Source organism: Amaranthus tricolor, chromosome 7, assembly GCF_026212465.1.
Source record: "Amaranthus tricolor cultivar Red isolate AtriRed21 chromosome 7, ASM2621246v1, whole genome shotgun sequence".
Lineage (NCBI taxonomy): Eukaryota > Viridiplantae > Streptophyta > Magnoliopsida > Caryophyllales > Amaranthaceae > Amaranthus > Amaranthus tricolor.
Genome location: NC_080053.1, coordinates 27,712,114 through 27,731,523, shown reverse-complemented (window position 1 = coordinate 27,731,523; position 19,410 = coordinate 27,712,114). Strand labels below are relative to the sequence as shown.

Here is a 19,410-nt window from a genome sequence, read left to right as displayed (position 1 = left end):
ATAAATTATTTCTTTGTTTTGTCAATTATATTATTTCTTTAATTTATTATGCGTAGGATAAATCTTTGCCCAAGATGACGCATAGGAAACATCAAGTCTTATATGAGATTGTCTCAGCTTAAGATGGACCCATACAAACAACTCATTAGGCCATTATTAATAACAAAATTTTAAAAAACCAACAGCTCGTCTTGTATGAGACCGTCTCACCATGAGACGAGTCCATATAGTAGCCCATTTCTTCAATTGTTTACTTTAAGATCATAAGTAATCGGTTTAAGGTTATGAGTAATCACTCTATGACTATAAAGAGTAATTATATTAAAATTATAAGTGATTAATTTAATGTTATAAATGATCATTTTAAGACAAAAAATGTATATTGAGCCGACCCAATAGAAATGGTCTCACCATAAGATCGTCTCACCTAAGAATTAGTGAAAAATCAATGAATTTGAATTCACACCTTTATAGGAAGCAATTTTTTTATTAGTATGGATTGATCCAATTATATTCCTCTCATGATAAGACAGATTTTAATAAAAGATTAGTATTTTTATTATTATTTTTTCGTATTGAAAAAATGCTATGTGATTTAGTGGTTTATTTCTTCACATAACATATTTAATATATGAACTTTACTATTAAAAAAATTAAATATTGTTGAGATTTGGACCCAATATCTCTTGATTGCTAATTATTAATTCCTAATTTAATCAAGCTACATGAACTTAATTGCTATTTTATTATTTGTCTTGATATTATATTATTTCCTTGTTTTTTTAAAGATATGTTGGCTTTTTAATGTTTTTTTTTTATTTGTTGCTATTTTTGGGGATATCACGTTAGGATATAGAGCATATAGTGAATCTTAGACATGAATACGAGTTACGGGTGGAGACCTAGATTATTGGTACACTAAGGGGGCGTTTGGTTCGCACAAGGGAATCGGAATGGAATGAGGAAAGGGAATGCAAGAGAAAGGAATGGATTCCGCTAAATTAGCCTAGTCGTTTGGTTGTGTTCAGGAAACGGAATGAGCTGCTGAATGATTCCTTTTGTGACTGTTTGGTTCAAGTTAAGGAATCAAAATTTGAGTTTTTAAATTCTTTTATATTTTCTCCAAAAATAAGTAGTTGTTATATGATAAACTTGAAAAACTTATTTTTTGAAAAAACATAACTCTAAATAATAACAACGTAGCTCGATTAATTACATATAATCACTTGTTTGTAGATCAAAATACATACGAAAAGTGTTCTAGTCCTTTCATAGTAATTATGAATCGAATACGGTCCCAATTTCTCTTCCTTTTCAAAGAAGTACCAATGCTAGCCATTTTCTGTACAAATGAACATCAATAAGAACATCAAAGAAGTACCAAGCACCTTGTTTCCATGTATTCTTGAAAACCAAACAAACAAACAAACAATGATACATAATCAAGTTTCTAAAATCCCAATTTTTTATCATATTAACCTACAATTCACAACCAAATGCGAATATATTATGAAGAACAACAATATCAGTAAAGAGCATGTAATATCAGTTCCAAGACACATTGTTTGCAACTGCCAACATTGAGTCCTCAAAAGAAAAAAACAGAATAAAACAATCATGCTAGAAGCTATGTAAAACCGAAAAATATTGTGATGCCACCACCCACAAATCTCACAGCTATCCAAAACAGAGCTGCTCAATGCACAAAACAGTCTCAAAAGCTTCAAAAGTCTACAAAATTGGTAAAACTATATCACAAACAAAAAACTGCCAACATTAAACTACAAGTTGCTCATCAATCCTCACAAAGTTCCAAAAAGCAGCTTAAACCCCAGAAAAACAACAATTGAGAGAAGAATCTTAAAGCAGCTTAAAGCATTAAGCATTGAGAGAAAAACAACAACAAGATGCCAACATTAAGCTACAAGCAGCTTAAAGCATCAATAAGCATCAATTTGGGTCAAATAAACGAAAACTTGAACTCAGATTTCAATTGAGAGAAGAATCTACAAATAACACATAAGCTACAAGATTCAAGCATCAATACAGTGAACGTCAAACATAAAGAAAACAACAATAAAACGAAAAGAACATTGTAACAATCAACACGATACAGTGAGAAATCTAAAAAGGAGAAAGAAGAAAAAGGAAGACTCAACTGTTAATGGAAGATTTAGGGATTCTGTTAATGGAGGAAAGAGAACGAGGAGAAGAAGTGGAGTGAGATTTAGGGATTTGGGGAGGGAGGAGGCGCGAGGAGAAGAAGCAGCAGCAGCAGCAACAGCAGGAGGAGGAAGGACGCAGCAAGGATTTTGGTGAGGAAGGAGGCGCGAGGAAGGAGAAGGCAGCAGTAGGGTTCAAGAATGGGGAAGGAATGGAATGGGAAAGTGGAGGGGGAGGTGGGGAATGAGGATTACCTCATTTAGGTAAACCTAAACCTTAAAATGGGGAAACGGAATCATTCTAAATGCGAACCAAACAACATCAAAGGGAATGGGGTATTTTCATTCCCTTTCCCTTTCCTTAAGACCCCCAACCAAACGCCCCCTAAGTAATTAAGTTTTTCTTGCGCATTATTCTAGGTAAGATTCATGACCATATAATAAATTTCTATTGCTACTTCAAACAACAATAACAAATATTCATAACAGTAGTACTAATAATATTTACCATTTTAAAAATTTAATATTTACAAAATCATTTTTATATTCTTTATTATTATAAAAAATTTATAGTACTTATATCTTAATAAGAAGAGTTTTATTTTTTGGCACTTGATAGACCAAGAAAAGGTAAGAGCTAGGGGATGAGAGGCAACACGAATTAAACTCGAGTTCCTATTGGAAAATAGGTATATGTTTCGCTGAAATAAAACTCAATTCTTCTAACAAAAAGAGTTAAATATATGAGTAAATAAGGTAAAGACATGATAAAATCATGGGAAATTTCACGTGATAAGCCTAAGTATTGTGTTTTTCACTTGGTACTCAAAATTTTATTAAAATCCACACGGTAACCCCGAGGTTAACCCAATTAAACCTCTATGACCTTTATAACTAAAAAATGTTTGAAAAACGTCTATTAGTAACTATAGTAAGAATGCCTTGATTCCAATATTCAATACATTAAAACACACTCTAAAAATCACATTTTCCTTGATTCCCTAACCCTAATCTCCTAATTTCTTATAAAGTTTCCAACCCCTAATTCAACAAAATGACCCATAAACTTTTGACATTCATCCACCAACAATGTACCAAAACTAGGAGTAGTGAGGTTTTATATTGTACATAATTTAAATGAACAATTATATTAGTAGCATTTGAGGTTATATATATATATATATATATATATATATATATATATATATATATATATATATATATATATATAAAGCTAATAAACATCAAAGACATTGATTGCATAGTTTAATGAAAAATTCCTGATGTCATTCTAGATGATACAATCAATGCTTATACATACTACATAGTACTTATAAACAGTGTGAATATATAACTCTTGCTTTTACTCCCTCATCTCTTTTATTTATCACTATTTTAATTTTGAGTGAGTCTTTTGTTTTGTATCATTTTTAATTTCGGACAATAATACATTATTTTCTTTTAATCTCAATTATACAATTAAATTCGTTTTAAATTTTATTTACACAACAATTTACCGCAAATTAATATAACAAACAGAACTCAACACGCCCTCTCCAAAATAGACACTATTGGCAATTGCGTGCCCGATCAATGAAACAACCTAGATAGTGTGCAAGATCACACACCCTCTCCATAATGAACACAATCGACAGTTTCCCATCTAATCAATAGAGGTGTGCAAAACAGACTTGATGATTTGATATCCGACTAACTTTTTAACCGAACTTAATTTGAACCGACTTTAAAATGGATTTACAATTATGTTAAAACCAATGCAGACACAAAACCCGATTTTAAACCGACAAGAAATCAACATAATGACCCGAGAAAACACCTCTACACCCTGGTTAACACAATTGGCAATTTCCCATCCGACCAATGGAACCGAGACAGTGCTTGTTTCTACTAGGAGAAGAGATAAGAAAATGGATCATTGTGATCAGATTATAATGTAAGTGTGATTAAATAGAGCACACTTAGATTTAAAAGTTTCTAGTTTTTTTTGTATAAAGAAGAATAGAGAAGAATAATTAGATAAAAAGAATAGTAGAAAAAGATTGATAAGAGCCAAAGCACAAAACAAACTCAATGATTTGGGATTTAGACTAGAGACAAGAACACACTCAATCTCCCCTAGAATTAACACTCAAGACAAACTCAAAATGATAATTAGAATTACTATTTCTTTGGACAAACACAAGAAAAAAAGCAATGTATAAACTCAAAGTTTAAAATGATTAATCGACAACTTGATTTTTTTTTCATTTCATAAGACCCCTTTATATAGAGCTAAGTACAAGCTTCTAGAATGGTTACACATACAATGTACTTAGATTTAATGAGCAATAAAAGCTAGAGAATGAAGCACCAAAAATCTAGTACATTAAGCATCAAAGGTCTAGTACATGAAGCACCAAAAGTCCCTTATTAAATGTACTATGTTGATTTTAAAAAAATCAACTATTTATAGACTCTTTTTTTTTACCTTCTTTTATTTTAAATTTAAACTTCAAAAAAAGACTTAAAATGTTAGACAACCAAGAGTAACTTTTGGGTCAGCTACATATCCCCAACATAATTCCAAGTTAAGCATGAGACAAATTCCGATTTATGAAAAAAAGATTTAAACCCGAGTGTCTCAAGAACCAAAGCAACAGGTTCGTGAACACTAATACTCAATCTTGGATCAAAATATTAGTCGCCTGTACTGTACAAATATATTATCTTCTCTTGGAGTTCATATGAACAAGAAATAGAAGTATATCTAACTAATCAAACAAACTCAACAAGAAGAAGCCCACGATTAACTAACACCGGAAATCCGTGTAATAATTTGTCTACCTAATTTGCCTATTAAATTTATAATTCACTCAAAAGCGCTATAAAATAGCCCAAAAAATGTGAAGTGGTGGAAACAAAGTTATTTCGTCGACATCATAATCATTATCTGAAGATAAATCATCTGAACTGTAATCTGTATTTTCTGCGAATTGCATCAGTTTTCCGTTCAATAACACCGTTTCAAATTGCGAAAATTGATCGGGAGAACAGATAACTTATTGCATAGAAACAAGTTACCCAAATCATGACCGAGTGTGCTTTGATTTTGATCCATATTCCGACGATGATCACTTGCAGTGGCCGCAGATTCATTTACTGGTTTGTTTATGATATTTAGTAAATGCAGAATTAGCTGACGGCATTAAAATGTCAGAAGCTGCTGCCGGTATTAAACTTGAAGAAGCATGATTTTGGACACCAGCACTAGCATCTTTCTTAGGTTTGATGACAAAGGTAGCAACTAAGACCTGTACATATGATCATCAGACACATGATGTTATATCAGTATCACCTAATTGAGGCAGAGACATTACAGCATACGCCCACAGTTTTAGTTAGTCAATACAAGAATAAATAGTATAAATTCTACCTCAACAGGGCCTGCAGCAATTAGAGGACCGACTAAGCGGCCTCCAACAACCTGTCCATCTGTGTCAAGTAGAGATGCATTAAGACCTCCCGTTTTCTCTTCAGAATGTGAATCGACATAAGAGCCAGTAAGCGAAAGGATTTGACGACATCTCTAACACAAAAATGAGAAAACGCAGCAACTTTATAGCCCCCACAGTTAAAAATGAGCATACGTTTTTATGATTATACACTCGTTTAAAAAACAGGCAGGCTGAAAACTAGGTATAAAGTCATAACATACAAGGAAAAGCAAGAGATGACCTACACTCAATACTCTAACTATTCGATTTTAAGCCTAAATATTCAATTTTACTTGGACTCACTGACGTTGGATACCGGTGCGTGTCCAAGTGTTGAATACGTCTAAATATTCAATTTTACGCCAAAAATAAAGTGTCTAAGTGTCATACCAATGTCCGAGCATCAAGAATTGGACACGGATACGTGTAACATAGACCTATACTAAATACTCTAACTAGTGGTGCTAGCCTGCTAGGGTTAACTGAAACTTCCAATCCTTATCCAGAGTCCAGATATCAAAAATTTTTTGTAAAAAAATAGAGAAAGAATATGCTGAGTGATATAGTGCTTGCAAAGGGAGTAGCAAATAAGTCAACTAAAGCATATGAAATTCTTCTATCAGGTATGTACTGTTCATGCATGGTGTATGCCTGGCCATGACAATGATCCTTAGTCTAAAATTTTGATCCTGGAATTGCTGACACTTGAACAGGTACTTGTGCCCAAACATTTATGGGTAATGTAGATCACAAAAACATTCACTCTTTCAGTTCCAACAATATTCCCTAAAAGCACTCGTACAGCCATAGATCTTATTAACTCATTACCAGATTGGCCCCTTTCAGGCTTTCAGCAAGTAAACTAGACTTCTACATTCTAGGCTTCTTTACAAGCCAGCAGTTAACAACCATCAGGAATCATAGACACGTCTCATAGTCCATTATCCAAGGCATTTTTAGTAGTTTGTAGTATATCCAAGAGAAATTTGGAAACATCCTTGATCAACTCCACAACCAGTATAACATGAATCGCAAGCTAATTACTTTTTGAATTCGTTATTCGCTCAATTTTTCCAAAAATAGCCCAAAACCAACCATAATTCGCTTTTCTTGATTCACGAGGACATTAACGAATCATGTGACACTGTCCTGAACATACATAAATTGGTCAAAGTGATCTATAATAAACAGAGGCACTGTTAAAGTATATAACATATCTTAGGGTCTCAACCATTAGCTTAAACTTTTGGTTGAGTACATGGTATCAGAGCCAACGTGACAAGAGTTCACGAGTTCGACTCTAAACCACTCCTCATTTAAAAGTGGAATAAGCGCCAGGTATGAAGAGGACCTATGTTGCATCCACACTTCTAGCCCAAAAGGCTCTCGTGTGAGGGCGTGTGTTAGAGTATATAAACAAACTCAACCAAAATCTTAAATTGATGGTTGAGACCCCAGGATTTGTTATATACTCTAACACGTCATCTCACATGAGAGCCCATTGGGCTAGAATTGTGGATGCGCGTAGGCACTGAATATTCCACTTTAAATGAGGGGTGGTTGAGATTCGGACCCATGACCTCTTATCACGTTGGCTTTTGATACCATGTCGAGGAACCAACTCAACCAAAAGCTTAAGCTGATGGTTGACGCCCTAAGATATGTTATATACTCTAACAGACACCTGCCAAGAAAAATTCATTTAAGGTCCAAGAATAAACATAATCATTCTGCTCCAACAAAACCATTTTAACTCACATAAGTTAATAAAAGATCTAAGCAAGGAAGAAACTAAATAGAACAAAAAAATTTGAAAAATTTGTACTAATTCCAAACGATATAGGCATAATCAGAATCAAGCTGCATGAAGAAGAAAATTAATATATTATATACCTTGTATGTTACAATTTTTCCAATTGTGGTTAGTAGTTGTAGAGATGCTCTAGATGTAAAACCATGAGCTGCTAAGATGCATACCACCTTTTTTGTTTTTTGCATTAATGACAATATTTTCTGGTATACATCCTGCAATGCAAATTAACCTAGTCAAAGATAGATCCAACATACTCTTATGATGATTAATGATCAAATTAAAACCCTACTTGCGTCGTCCGTGTTAGAGTAACATATCCCGAGGCCTTAACTATCAGCTTAAGCTTTTGGTTGAGTTGGTTCCTTGACATGGTATCAGAAGCGAGTGTAACAAGAGGTTCCGGATTCGAATCTCAACGACCCCTCATTTAAAGTGAAATAGTCGACGCATGTGCGCATCCACACTTCTTGCCCAATGGCCTCTCGTGTGAGGGGGCGTGTTAGAATATATAACATATCTTGGGGCCTAAACCATCACCTTAAGTTTTTTGTTGAGTTGGTTCCTTGACATGTTAGAGTATATAACATATTTTAGGCCTCAACCATCAGCTTAAGCTTTTGGTTGAGTTGGTTCCTTGACATGGTATCAAATGCCAATGAAACAAGAGGTCACAGGTTCGAATCTCAATCACCCCTCATTTAAAGTGGAATATTCAGCGCCAGGTATGAGGAGGGCATGTGTTGCATCCACACTTCAAGCCCAAAAGGCTCTCGTGTGAGGGGGCGTGTTAGAGTATATAACATATCTTGGGGCCTCAATCATCAGCTTAAGCTTTTGGTTGAGTTGGTTCCTTGACAATCCGAACATTTGTAAATTAATTTATTATGATGAAATTTAAAACAAGCTCGAACACTGGCTATTAAACCGTGACAATTCGTCACATAATCTCACCTCTTCAGAAGCCACATTGACAACATGAGTCTTAAAATTTGTATCATCTGAAAGTAGAAATGGCAGCTTGTGTTAAAATAATATCTAAATATCTTGAAGAATAAACAAAAGCAAGCAATTTATGTTGTGTTCTTCAAGAAAACATTTCCTAAGAACCATATATGTAAATCTTAGCAATTTTAGCATTTGCAAAAATTTCAAAGCAATATTAACAACGAAACCACCATCCCCTCCAAAACGTTCAGAACTTCTTCATATGTAGAGACATACTTGCATGAAAAATAAAGCCCAAAACCCCAAATTACTTGCAAGAACAAAGAAAAAGAATGTGTAATTCTCACTTCTAAATAATGAATATAGCAAGTTAGCAATAGCCAACAACTCAAATTAAATAGCAAATACAAGAAAGAAAGAAAAAAGCAATTCTCACCCTCTGAAGATATTTTTAAAGATTTTTTTAAAGAAAACTCTTCTGGTGTGGCATCTATTTTTGGCCTTCCTCTTTTAAGACGCCCTCGACTATCCGGCGTATTCCCTGCGACAAATTGAGGATTAACTAAAGTTTCTGAACAATTGGAGGTTCCATTAGTCGGGGTGGCTGACCATTCGGAGGTTCCATTATTCAGCGGTGGACGTACGACGGGACTAGCGGTGAAAGGCGCAGTTTCTGAGCAGTTGGAGATTCCATAAGTCGGCGGCGGACTTGCAACAGGAGTGGCGGTGGAAGGAGCAGTTTCTAAAGAGACGGAGGTTCCATTACTCGGCGGCAAACTTGCTACAGGAGTGGCTGTGGAAGGAGCAGTTTCTAAAGAGTTGGAGGTTCTATTAGTCGACGGCGGACTTGCGACAGGAGTGGCGGTGGAAGGCAGAGGAGGAGAGGGAGTGGAAGGCGTTTGTACTTGTTGTTGCGAGTGGGAGTCAAAATCTAACCCGCCATCATTCAAATTTGGATCCATCGGATTTTAGAGTAATAGTAATAGAATTAAGATTTTTGAATTTTTTTTTCAAGAAAATGAATTTAAAATTAGGATATTGTAATATGTACTTTATACTATACTTCTATAAATTTATGTTTTTTACTTATAATTTAAATTTTTATTAAAGGTAGGTTAATGGATTAACAGAGTTAAAAGTGAAAATTAAATTTAATTGATGTTTATTCGGATCATTGAACAGTGAGCTAATTTCGTATCAGGTGTTTCGATTGGTTAAAATCGAGTATTGTGTTCATATTGATTTTTACATTATTTTAATTTCTTTTTAAGTCAGGTGAAGTTGGATTCGACTATAACGTTGGATAAATATCGCTATATCAGGTCTATTTTGAATACTTGTTTATTTTTACGTGGGAAATGTAATGTTTTTTAAGCCTCCAACTCGGATAAAATAAAAGAAAAACAAAATAAAGTTAACGGTTTTGGACGAAAAAAATTAGAAAAAGGTTACGGTTGTAAGACGCTTAATAACACGAGCATATCATTCATAATCGAAAAAACTTAGGAATACCATTAAATATTGATAAAGTGCAAAAACTTACAAATACCATTGGTAATTTCCCTTTAATTTTTAAATTGTTTGGTTTGATACTAGATTTAGAAGAAAAAAAAATAATAATCCAACCTTTTATTGATTATTCTAAAATAATTCAACTTTTGATTAATCATGAATAATCCGAATTTTAAGGTCACTTACCCAAAAATATTGTTGCCCGAATGGTAATCGATTTTTGTAGGTTAATTGCCAAAAAAAAACCAAAAATCAAAATTATTAAAAAGCTTAAGTTAAAATCAAAAAATAAAATTCACTTGATTTCTCTTTTTAATTTTTTAAAATATATTTATTTTTTTTAATTTAATTTTGGAATTTTTTTTTTATTTTTTTTATGCAAAATGACTTAATTTATAGGTAATAGATTATCTTAGTGCATTTTTAGCAAGCAACCTTTATAATTGGAATTATTCATAGTTAATCAAAACTTAAATTATCATAGAAAAATCAATAAAAATATTAAATTATTCTAAGTAATTTTTCCGATATTTATTATGTGTTGGATAATCTTTGCCCAAGATGATGCACAGTAAATACTTATCTCCCACTGTACATCGAATGAAAAAATTAATCTCATCTTATTGTTCACGTAGAATGGCTTTTTTATTACTATTATTTTTTATTTGTTCACATGTGATATAGTGATTTATTTCTTTGCATAATAAATATTGTATATATGAGCTTGTAAAACGAATCAAATATTGTTGACATTTGAACCTTATATCTCTTACTTGCTACTTAATGCCTAATCTAATTAAACTACATGAACTTAATTGCTATTTTATTATTTGTCTTAATATTATATTGTTTCCTATTTTTTTTTTATCTAGTTGCTATTTTTGGATATACTCCCTCGGTCCCTCCTATTCATCTTAAGTGTCCCATTTACTTTATGCACTCTATCCAATGCACTTATTCAACCCTTAATATATCGAGTTATGTACAATTAAAAATTATAAAAAGTTGATATTAATAATCTTTACATCAAAACGAATCAAATAAGATCCCACATGATTATGTTTTAACTTATACATTAATAATAAAATGCAATTTGTATATAAACCTAAAGTATGGCACGATAGAAATGTGTATACGAGTTACATTAAGTTATTAAGTTTTCCTTACGCATTATTTTGGGTAAAGATTCATGACCATTTAAAAATTTCTGTTACTACTTCAAAGAGCAACAACAAAATTTATAAGAGTAGTATTCTTCTAATATTGCAAAATCCAAACACAATTCCCAGAAAATAATAACCACTCTACTATTATCCACGTCAGATTTTAATTTTTTTTAATTATTTTTCGAGAGAAAACCGTCATTTGAAATGACAGTTTGATAAAATAACAAAACTACTTTCTTAATTAACGGTTTATTTTTGGGTCCATCGTTTAAAAAATTTGGAAAATTACCTAACCTCCATCTCAAATGGCGATATAGTTTTGGGTTAAAAATAAAAAGAAAGAATAGAACTCACGACATCCTTGTTTGAAAGTTTTGTGAAAACTACAGTGCGTAGATAACGTCTTAAGTACTTAGTAACATTAAGTATGTATGTGGTAAGACGTTAAGAAACACAAATGAAAATAAATTTCTCTCTTGGGAATAAACCCGGGACCAATTGCAAAATACAAGACTTACAAGGGCTACAAGTCTTCAACCAACTAAGCTCCAAAATTAATGTAATACTTTCTAACAATTAAATATAAGACCTTATTATCCCTGTCAATATAATACGATCGTAACAATACGAAATCTCAATAAACCCTAAATAATACCAACTTTGGGGTATGTTTTTCCATTTTATTCAATTTTATATATAACTTTTAAAACAAGTGATTTTTTTTTTTTAAAAAAAAATAAATTAAATTTAAATAAAAACAATCCCAATTCTCGCTCTTTAATGTCCCACCTGTGCACTTCTCCTCCCTCTAAAAATTGAAATTACTGCATTTTCTAAAACTAAAGTAAAAACTAAGTGCCCCTTTTAAAAAAATTCATCTATTGTGAAATTTGTTGTTGCATAGAGTATTTTTTTTATTGTGGGAGTGGCAGTGGGTACGGAATGGTGGTAGTGGTGGGGATGGGCAAGGGACAAGGTAAAAGTGGGGAATCAATTTTTTTATTGCATTTTTTTGTATTTTATTTTATTTTTTTTTGAAAGTTGACTTATAATGTTAGGTTTCTAAAGAGTAAAAGATGTTAGAGAGAAATGCACATTAAAATTGATATTATTTAGGATTAATCGAAAATTTGTATTATTGTTAGAAAATCGTTAAAAGTTCGTATTATTTATAAATTTTTCCAAAAAAATTAGCTAAAAATTAGGTTCGTATTAAAAACTCTCTTCATTCTTTATTACATATTCCAAAGTAATTGTAAAAAAAACTTTTTGAAAAAATAATTTAATTTAATTTTAGTCAATTTTAATTTTAAAATTTTTAATTTTTTAAAATTTTAATTTTTAAAATTTTTTAAAAGTAAAATAAAGCGAAGTGTAAGAGTATAGGAGTAAAGTATACTAAAATATATTGGAATAGAGAATAGTGAAGAGTAAAAGTTTAAAAATGGAGTGGAGTGGAGGGTTGGAAATAGTGGTTCACACTGACATAAATGTTCACGAAGTTACTTTTTCAATGTACGCTTAAATATTTATTTATTTTATTTTATTTTTTGGCAAGAACAATCTACGCTTAAATATTTATAAAATCGAACTTTTAATATGCAGAACATTTCGATTTAGGGTTAATTTTGGACAGCTTCACTGTCAAATTGGGATCAAAATGCAGAGTCGATTCGTATGAAAATCTAGAAACGGTTAACAAGGGAGCTGAAGAACTCAATTAAAGCAGGTTCAATTCTACATTTTTCATTCCAAACTCCGTAATTTCCAGAATTCCAGTCCGAAAGTTTCTAAATCAGGCAACTCAATCTGAAATAAGTAGAGAGATTCCGGCGAGAAAATGGGTGGCGACTTGTTTGGCGACTTACCGCCTCCTACTTATCATTCATCTCCTTCTCAAGAACAATCTCTTCAACTTCACAAATCTGTCAAAATCAATGAAATTAATACTACTAAGGACTCAATTCCCCTCCCTCCACCTCCTCTTAAAAGCGCCTTAAAAAGCGCCCTTAAACGACCCGTCCCTCCGGAATTGACCTCCCCAAATGGTAATTTTTGTCACCTTTTCTCCAATCTTGTTTTTGTATATGTATTTTTAATAAAAATTGTGTATAATGATTGGTGATTGAATTTTGCATTCTGATTGTTAGTTATGATGGTTTTTGTCAGTCAATATGATTCCGGCAGTTGTTTCTGACTTCAATTTAAGGGCTTTGTTGGTTTGGGATTTGGGTTTTTTGATTAGTACAAAAAAGTTTAAGACTTGATGGTTTTGACGTTGATTGTGTTTACAATGATATGATTGTGGATGATACTTGATGTGCTAATGGATAAAGTTATGTAATCAAGGGTTTGTTGTCGCTTTAATGTTGCCAGTCTGATTCCTTCTTGATTGGCAGAGCTACTTTAGGTTAGAGGAACAATGGAGTAATTTTTATCAAGAACTAGATAAGGTGTTAATTAATAGTCTGAAAATGAGAACATGTATGACACAATTTATATCCTTTGGCATAATGTTTTATGAAAAAGGGAACTGTTTTTAAAGATATCCATGAACTGGGCTTGTTGAATTGGTCTTAAAGGCTGGAACTCCTTTTAGATCTGATGGTTGATGACTTACAATATCGACTGCATATGCTCCATTGGTCTGGCATTTGAAGCTAGAAAAGGTTCATTCACCTTTATCTTTGATTTCTGGATACTGAGTAGTTTCTTGGTCTTGGGCAGGATTTTGAATATTTCCCGTCTTTTGTACTCCTCTATCCCTTTGAATTTGCTATAATTATACTAAAAAAGCTGTCACTTCGTTTTGCTAATATAACAAATTGAAAAGGATTGTAGGAGTGTAGGCTATTAGTAGCTTTCTTTAGTTTCTCTCATTTTTATAAGGTTCTTGAGTCCTTTATTTATCAATGATTTATTGACGATTCCATGAAAGCTCCATTTTTTACCTGGTCTTGTTTACAAGATTGTTAACATAGATCAATGTGGAAGGAGCTCGGTATTGTTACATTGGAACCAACTTAATGACCATACTTTGAGACATTTCTTGGTGTTTTATTTAAATCATTATAGTGGTAAGGCACTGATTGTTGTAGTTCTTGTCAGATAATGGATCTAAAAAGAAATTGAGCTTTAAAACCACTACGGATGCATCTGTATCGCAAATTGTGGAGGCCATGCAAAAGATAGCATCACATATTGGGAACCCTGCTAAGTTCAACAAAGCTTCAAATTTGGCTATACAGTTGATTGAGGCTGGAAGTGTCATACCTGAAACAGCTGATCAATTTTTCGCCTTGCTGGAAGCAGCAATGCTTTCGCCTGCTTCTTGTAATGATGCTTCTGTTCGATCAGATTATCATGCATTGTTTTCGGTTGCACAAGATGCAAAAGAAGTATGTTATCCAATTCACTTTAGCGGGTAGTTATATTTATTGTTTGTGATCGGTGTTTTCTGATTTAGTTTTTTTTCTTTTAGAGTTGACTCTCCTTGCATTGTTCCTGTGCAGTGTCTGAATAAGAAGCAGAAGAATCGGCTAACTGCGTGGACTATCCATGCCGTGGTGGCAAATGACCTGTTTACTGATGATAGCTTTGTGGTAGGCATTTTTGCTCCATAGAACTGTTCCTTATTTGCTTGGTTTGCTAGCGTTTGTGATCAATTCCAGCATTTGCACTGCTATAGATATCATTATTTGAACTACGAATTGTTGCGTTCTGATTAATATGAAACTTTAAGATTTCTTTATCGTGATGCCATGCCTTTCCAATTCTAGCCCTTCCCTTTTTATATTACTTAAAACTTAAATGGAAGATGAAGCTAATGGTCATGAGGAAGCTGCTAAAATTTATCTAATTAAGTGCTCTTCTACTTGAGTATCAAATTCATACATGGAGCCACTTAGAAACTTTGGATTGACTACAAACTCAAAGGCATTAGTCACCTGAGATGTTTTCAAACTAGGTAAGTGTTTAATATTTCATATAAGGTTGCGTTTGTTACAGGGCTGCACCTTTTTAAAAGTCATCTTATTTTTGTTGGATCAAGTCTTTCAAAGAATATGTTTCGTTTGGTTCTTAGATTATAGTCGAGTTCGTGTACTTCAGTAAATGAACATGCTCAAATTTGGTTGTTAGTGGTAGACATAGTGGGCCATGTTCCTACTTACTATTGTGTTGTTACTAAAACTTAGGATATGCCGTTGTAAGCCATGATTATATAAGGCTTGGTTTCTAATTCTATCTTTGTTTTACTATTGGATTTTGCTCCAAAAGTCTTTTGTGGACCCTTTGATGCATTGAGATGAGTGAACCACTTCAGTGTTATGTATGTTAATGGGTATAAGTTGTTAGAATTGTTTAATAAAGTACTGCTTATGGAGATTTTTCTTGAATTATAGTGGACTACAATAAAATAGCTCATCAAATTATGTGTTTTGTTTTTTTTTTTTTTATAATTGCGAAAATGTTTGCAATTAAGGGTCATTTATAAACAGTAAAGGATAAGGGATCCACACGATGGTATCGGAGTAATGTAATGGAATAGACATTATTGGAAGTCATGCATGAGTTTCGGAATTATTTATGAATATGTGAGGATGGGATAAGTTGGAATAAGAGTGACATTTTTTAAAATAGAGGTCTTGCATCATAGTTATTGGTGTCTTTTCAGAGATGAATTAACAAGGTTTTCAATAGTGTCCTTACGATTGCAGTTTTTGGTTGGTATTTCTCACTTTTGGTTTAATACTAACATTTGGATGAAAGTGTTGATCTACGATTAGTTTGGGCCAAGTTTCTATTAGTGGGTTCTTGCATTTTTTCCATTTGAGTTTATCGACTTGGGCCTGAAGTACGTTTGCATAGTTTCAATTGTAAATCAATTCGATTATATGATTTTGAAAGATTAAGCCATTACATTTAGCATTTTTCTGGTGATTATTGTACTACAAGTGTCAACTTTCACTAGTATTTGAGATTTTGGTGGACAATGAAAGATATGGAGGAGGTTGCTTCTTGTATAGACTTTCCTTATTTGTTATTTTGCATGGAAATTCAACCCCCCCAAAAATCTATGGTACTTATGGCCTAATGGCTTCTATTTCTTAGGCCATTCCTAAATTAGTATCTAATTGTCCTAAACTTTTGTGCATTTAACTGGTAAATCAAAATTTGATCTTTACAATTACGTAGACTTATTACCATCAACAAACTTTTAAGACGTGAGAGCACCGTTCTCTTTCCTTTTCCCTTCACAAAAGCTTGTAAGAAAACAGGAAAAAGAGATGACACCAACCCCTTTATTTTTTTATGCATCCATAACCCATTTTAGATTTCCAGCCTCCATGTAGCACTATTGAAGAACAAGAGATGACACCATAACCATTATGTTATGCACTTAGCAAGACCACCAATGCTCTTCATTATACCAGGTTCATTAGTCCGGCAGTGTAGAAAGTATACAGCATGTCATTACAGTGGCCAATTACACAAGAAGATACAACATCAAGGTAGTATGGGAAGCATAAATTAATTTTTTAAATATTTTAATGTGGAGCAAGTTAGTTTAGAGGAAAGAAGGGGCTAGATGCTGTCTTTTTAGAATCATGATCCTTCTTAATGATCTTATTTCCGACTCAGTTCTAATAAGTGTCTTATACGTTTTCCTTTTAACTCTTTAAGTTTTGCTAAGATCAAATATAGTTGTTCTTAATTTAAGACTCCTAACCTTGATCCTGTGAGGGATTGTTGGCATCATGGTTAAGTCTCTATTCAGCGAAGAATAAGTGAAATGGAGCCTAATGCAAATGGTACAATGAGATTATTATGAATTTATTTTTCTTAGTATAACAACTTTTTTTGATTTCAAATTATAAGAATACTCTCAAATATTGAACTTGCAAAGTTTCATACAACTTCCTTAATTCTTCTACAGTATTCATGTAGTGACACCTGTCAGTTTAAAATTCAAAGTGGTTTCATGGAGAGGGAAAGATATAGGTAATAGCAGCTTTGCTTAGATAGTTGGCCTTGACAGAAGCCGTTACAGCGTAAAGGCGGTATATGTCTGCGGTGCTGTAGAAGAAATGGTGGCAGCACCTGGCAGGTGGCTGGCTCAGTACTGACTTTTGTGGCAGCATTTGTGATGCACAGTCGTTTTTGCTATAAAGATGTGTGAGGGAGAGGGGCAAGAGAGTGCAAGAGGATAGAATTATATGATGAGGACTTGGTTTTTGATGGTGGTGATTTGCGATGTTGCTTAGAAGTTCCCTTTTTTAAAAATGCTTTTTGAGGGTAAGCAAAAATCCCTAAATGTACGTGTGAGCTGCCTGTGTGCGAGATACCCGACTTCTATAGGTATTGATCTACTGGGTTTTTCTTTTGCATGTTAGATTTTTCTGATTGATGAGATCGAGGCTTGTGGCCGCTAGAATGTCAAAACACAAAATAATGTTTTGTGGTTATGGTTTACGTTGTGCTTGGAACAATAAGTTATGGGTAATATCATGTTTGTTGCACAAAGTCTTTTGTTACAAGTTAGGATCCAATGTCCGGAATATAGCTGAAAATTTCGTGAAATGAGTAACCATTTTCTTTCTTGGCACTCTTGATTTCTATTCACCTCACAATCACGGTTTTTTTTTAGATTGATTTTATCTTTGCTGTGTTTATACGGTATCCCTGTGTGCCATTTTCTGGTTAACAAATTCTTTTTTCCTGGCTTCGTGCAGTTCTCAAAAGCAGCTGGGCGTATCAAAGATTTGATATCCAATCTTCCTGTTGCAACGAAGGAAGAAGATGCCAAGGAAGCTGCAGCTCTGCAAGATGAGAAAGAACGGGCAAGTAAAGACATTGGGTCAGATCAAGAGACAATTTCTAACAAGAGTACCCTGGAAGAAGAATCTGATCCTTTTGGGCTTGATGCTCTTATCTCGAGTAAACCGAAAAAAATTGACAAAGCTAAAGAGAAACAAGAGGAGGAAGTAGAGGAGATGGTATTCCTGAAGCTTCAAAGAGAAGCCTTAATAAACTGTTTGGAGATTGCCGCTAAGCGATATAAAATCCCATGGTTTGTTTTTGCCCCTCATTTGCTATAGAGCAATATGTACTTCATTTGATGATGTTGGCATAGTGTAAAAATAAGGCCGTATCGCATTGCGTCAGCCGTATAGTAAAGGTTTTTAAAAACAACAAACCGATATTTCCCGCATTATAGAGGTGTAAAAACCGCGTTTTGGGCTGTATCAAGAGATATCTTTTGGTTTTGCCCGATATTTAGGCGTTATGATAAACGTATCACTCCCCTTACCACATCACCATTCATTACTGCAATTGATGTTGGTGCTAACAACAATGAATATCGTATTTGCAGGTGTCAAACCGTCATCGACATACTCGTGAAACATGCCTATGATAATGTATCGAGGTTTACTTGTCAACAAAGGGATGCCATCGGGAAACTGTGGACTTCAATACGGGATCAACATACTCGTAGGAAACAAGGGAAGTCTGTTTCTGGTAAGCTTGATGTGACTGCCTTTGAATTTCTTCAGGAGAAGTACTCGAATGAGAAGATTAGCATTCGACGTGCTGTTGGGGGTAATGGTGAACGCCGTTGTCAACAATGGCTCGGTTGATCTGATTTATAATTCTAGTAGCCTGTATCTTTTACACTAAATTGGTTTTCGCTATTTGAAATGTAGCCCTGCTCAATGAGAGGATAGACTGTACTCTTCAACTGTATATACTGTAATTTTAGTTGTATTACATTTCTGATTTTAGCCTTATTTTTCGGAGTCATTATTAGCGCTTCATCGAAAAAATTGTGGTTAATGCAAGCCCCGAACCATTTTATTGTAGGGAGCTCAAGCAGTTGTTTTAGGGTTTTGTCGGGACTTGAGAGAGTAGAGTTGGCACAAAGTGGCTCAATATGCTAACCCAATTCAAATTGATTTGGGTTGAGATGTTTAACACGTTTAAGTAAACACAAATTCTTATTTGAAACCGTCTTTATAAGAGACACGTTTCAAATGGGCCGGCTCATTATTACTTAGAAAAAAACTTAAAAAAGAAAATGCGTGCTGTGTAATCCTATTTGTAGTTGGTGTTATAACCTATTGAAGTAGGTATTATAATCTGTTTGAGTTGGTAGTATAACCTATTAAAGTTGGTATCTCTAAATAGGTATAATACCAACTTTAATTGGTTATAATACCAACTTTAATAGATTATAACACTAACTTCAAAAGGTTATAACCCTAACTCGAAATAGGCTCAACCGCACGCATCAGTTTTTAGATTTTTTTTTTTTTAAT

The 19,410-nt window shown here is 33.5% G+C and overlaps 2 protein-coding genes across 4 annotated transcripts; one reads left to right on the top strand and one right to left on the bottom strand.

Annotated features, from left to right (window-relative positions):
• Positions 1-4,895: 4,895 nt before the first annotated feature.
• Positions 4,896-9,442, bottom strand: LOC130818166 (AT-hook motif nuclear-localized protein 2-like). 3 transcript variants are annotated; one of them, XM_057684228.1, is made up of 5 exons: positions 9,024-9,172; positions 8,851-8,955; positions 8,421-8,467; positions 7,550-7,681; positions 4,896-5,473 (listed from the first exon to the last, which is right to left on the bottom strand). In XM_057684228.1, exons 1-5 carry the CDS (start codon positions 9,037-9,039, stop codon positions 5,315-5,317), a joined length of 459 nt encoding a protein of 152 aa, XP_057540211.1. In that variant the 5' UTR covers positions 9,040-9,172; the 3' UTR covers positions 4,896-5,314. The 3 variants fall into 3 exon arrangements, 2 of the variants coding, with proteins under 2 accessions (XP_057540211.1, XP_057540210.1); XM_057684227.1 differs by having other exon boundaries at positions 8,851-9,442; XR_009043932.1 differs by having other exon boundaries at positions 5,335-5,473; positions 5,596-7,681; positions 8,851-9,442.
• A 3,111-nt stretch (positions 9,443-12,553) lies between these two features.
• Positions 12,554-18,895, top strand: LOC130817488 (uncharacterized). The gene is made up of 5 exons (XM_057683220.1): positions 12,554-13,140; positions 14,201-14,490; positions 14,605-14,694; positions 17,827-18,164; positions 18,468-18,895. The coding sequence occupies exons 1-5, from the start codon at positions 12,933-12,935 to the stop codon at positions 18,730-18,732; spliced, it is 1,191 nt and encodes a 396-aa protein (XP_057539203.1). The 5' UTR covers positions 12,554-12,932; the 3' UTR covers positions 18,733-18,895.
• Positions 18,896-19,410: the final 515 nt, after the last annotated feature.

Coding starts and splice junctions, on each gene's coding strand:
- LOC130817488 (XM_057683220.1), top strand. CDS start 12,933: ATGGGTGGCGACTTGTTTGGCGACTTACCGCCTCCTACTTATCATTCA. Junction 14,491..14,604: donor TTGCACAAGATGCAAAAGAA/GTATGTTATCCA, acceptor GTTCCTGTGCAG/TGTCTGAATAAGAAGCAGAA. Junction 18,165..18,467: donor AAGCGATATAAAATCCCATG/GTTTGTTTTTGC, acceptor TCGTATTTGCAG/GTGTCAAACCGTCATCGACA.
- LOC130818166 (XM_057684227.1), bottom strand. CDS start 9,376: ATGGATCCAAATTTGAATGATGGCGGGTTAGATTTTGACTCCCACTCG. Junction 8,468..8,850: donor TTTAAAAATATCTTCAGAGG/GTGAGAATTGCT, acceptor TTCTACTTTCAG/ATGATACAAATTTTAAGACT. Junction 5,474..7,549: donor GAAAAATTGTAACATACAAG/GTATATAATATA, acceptor TCATATGTACAG/GTCTTAGTTGCTACCTTTGT.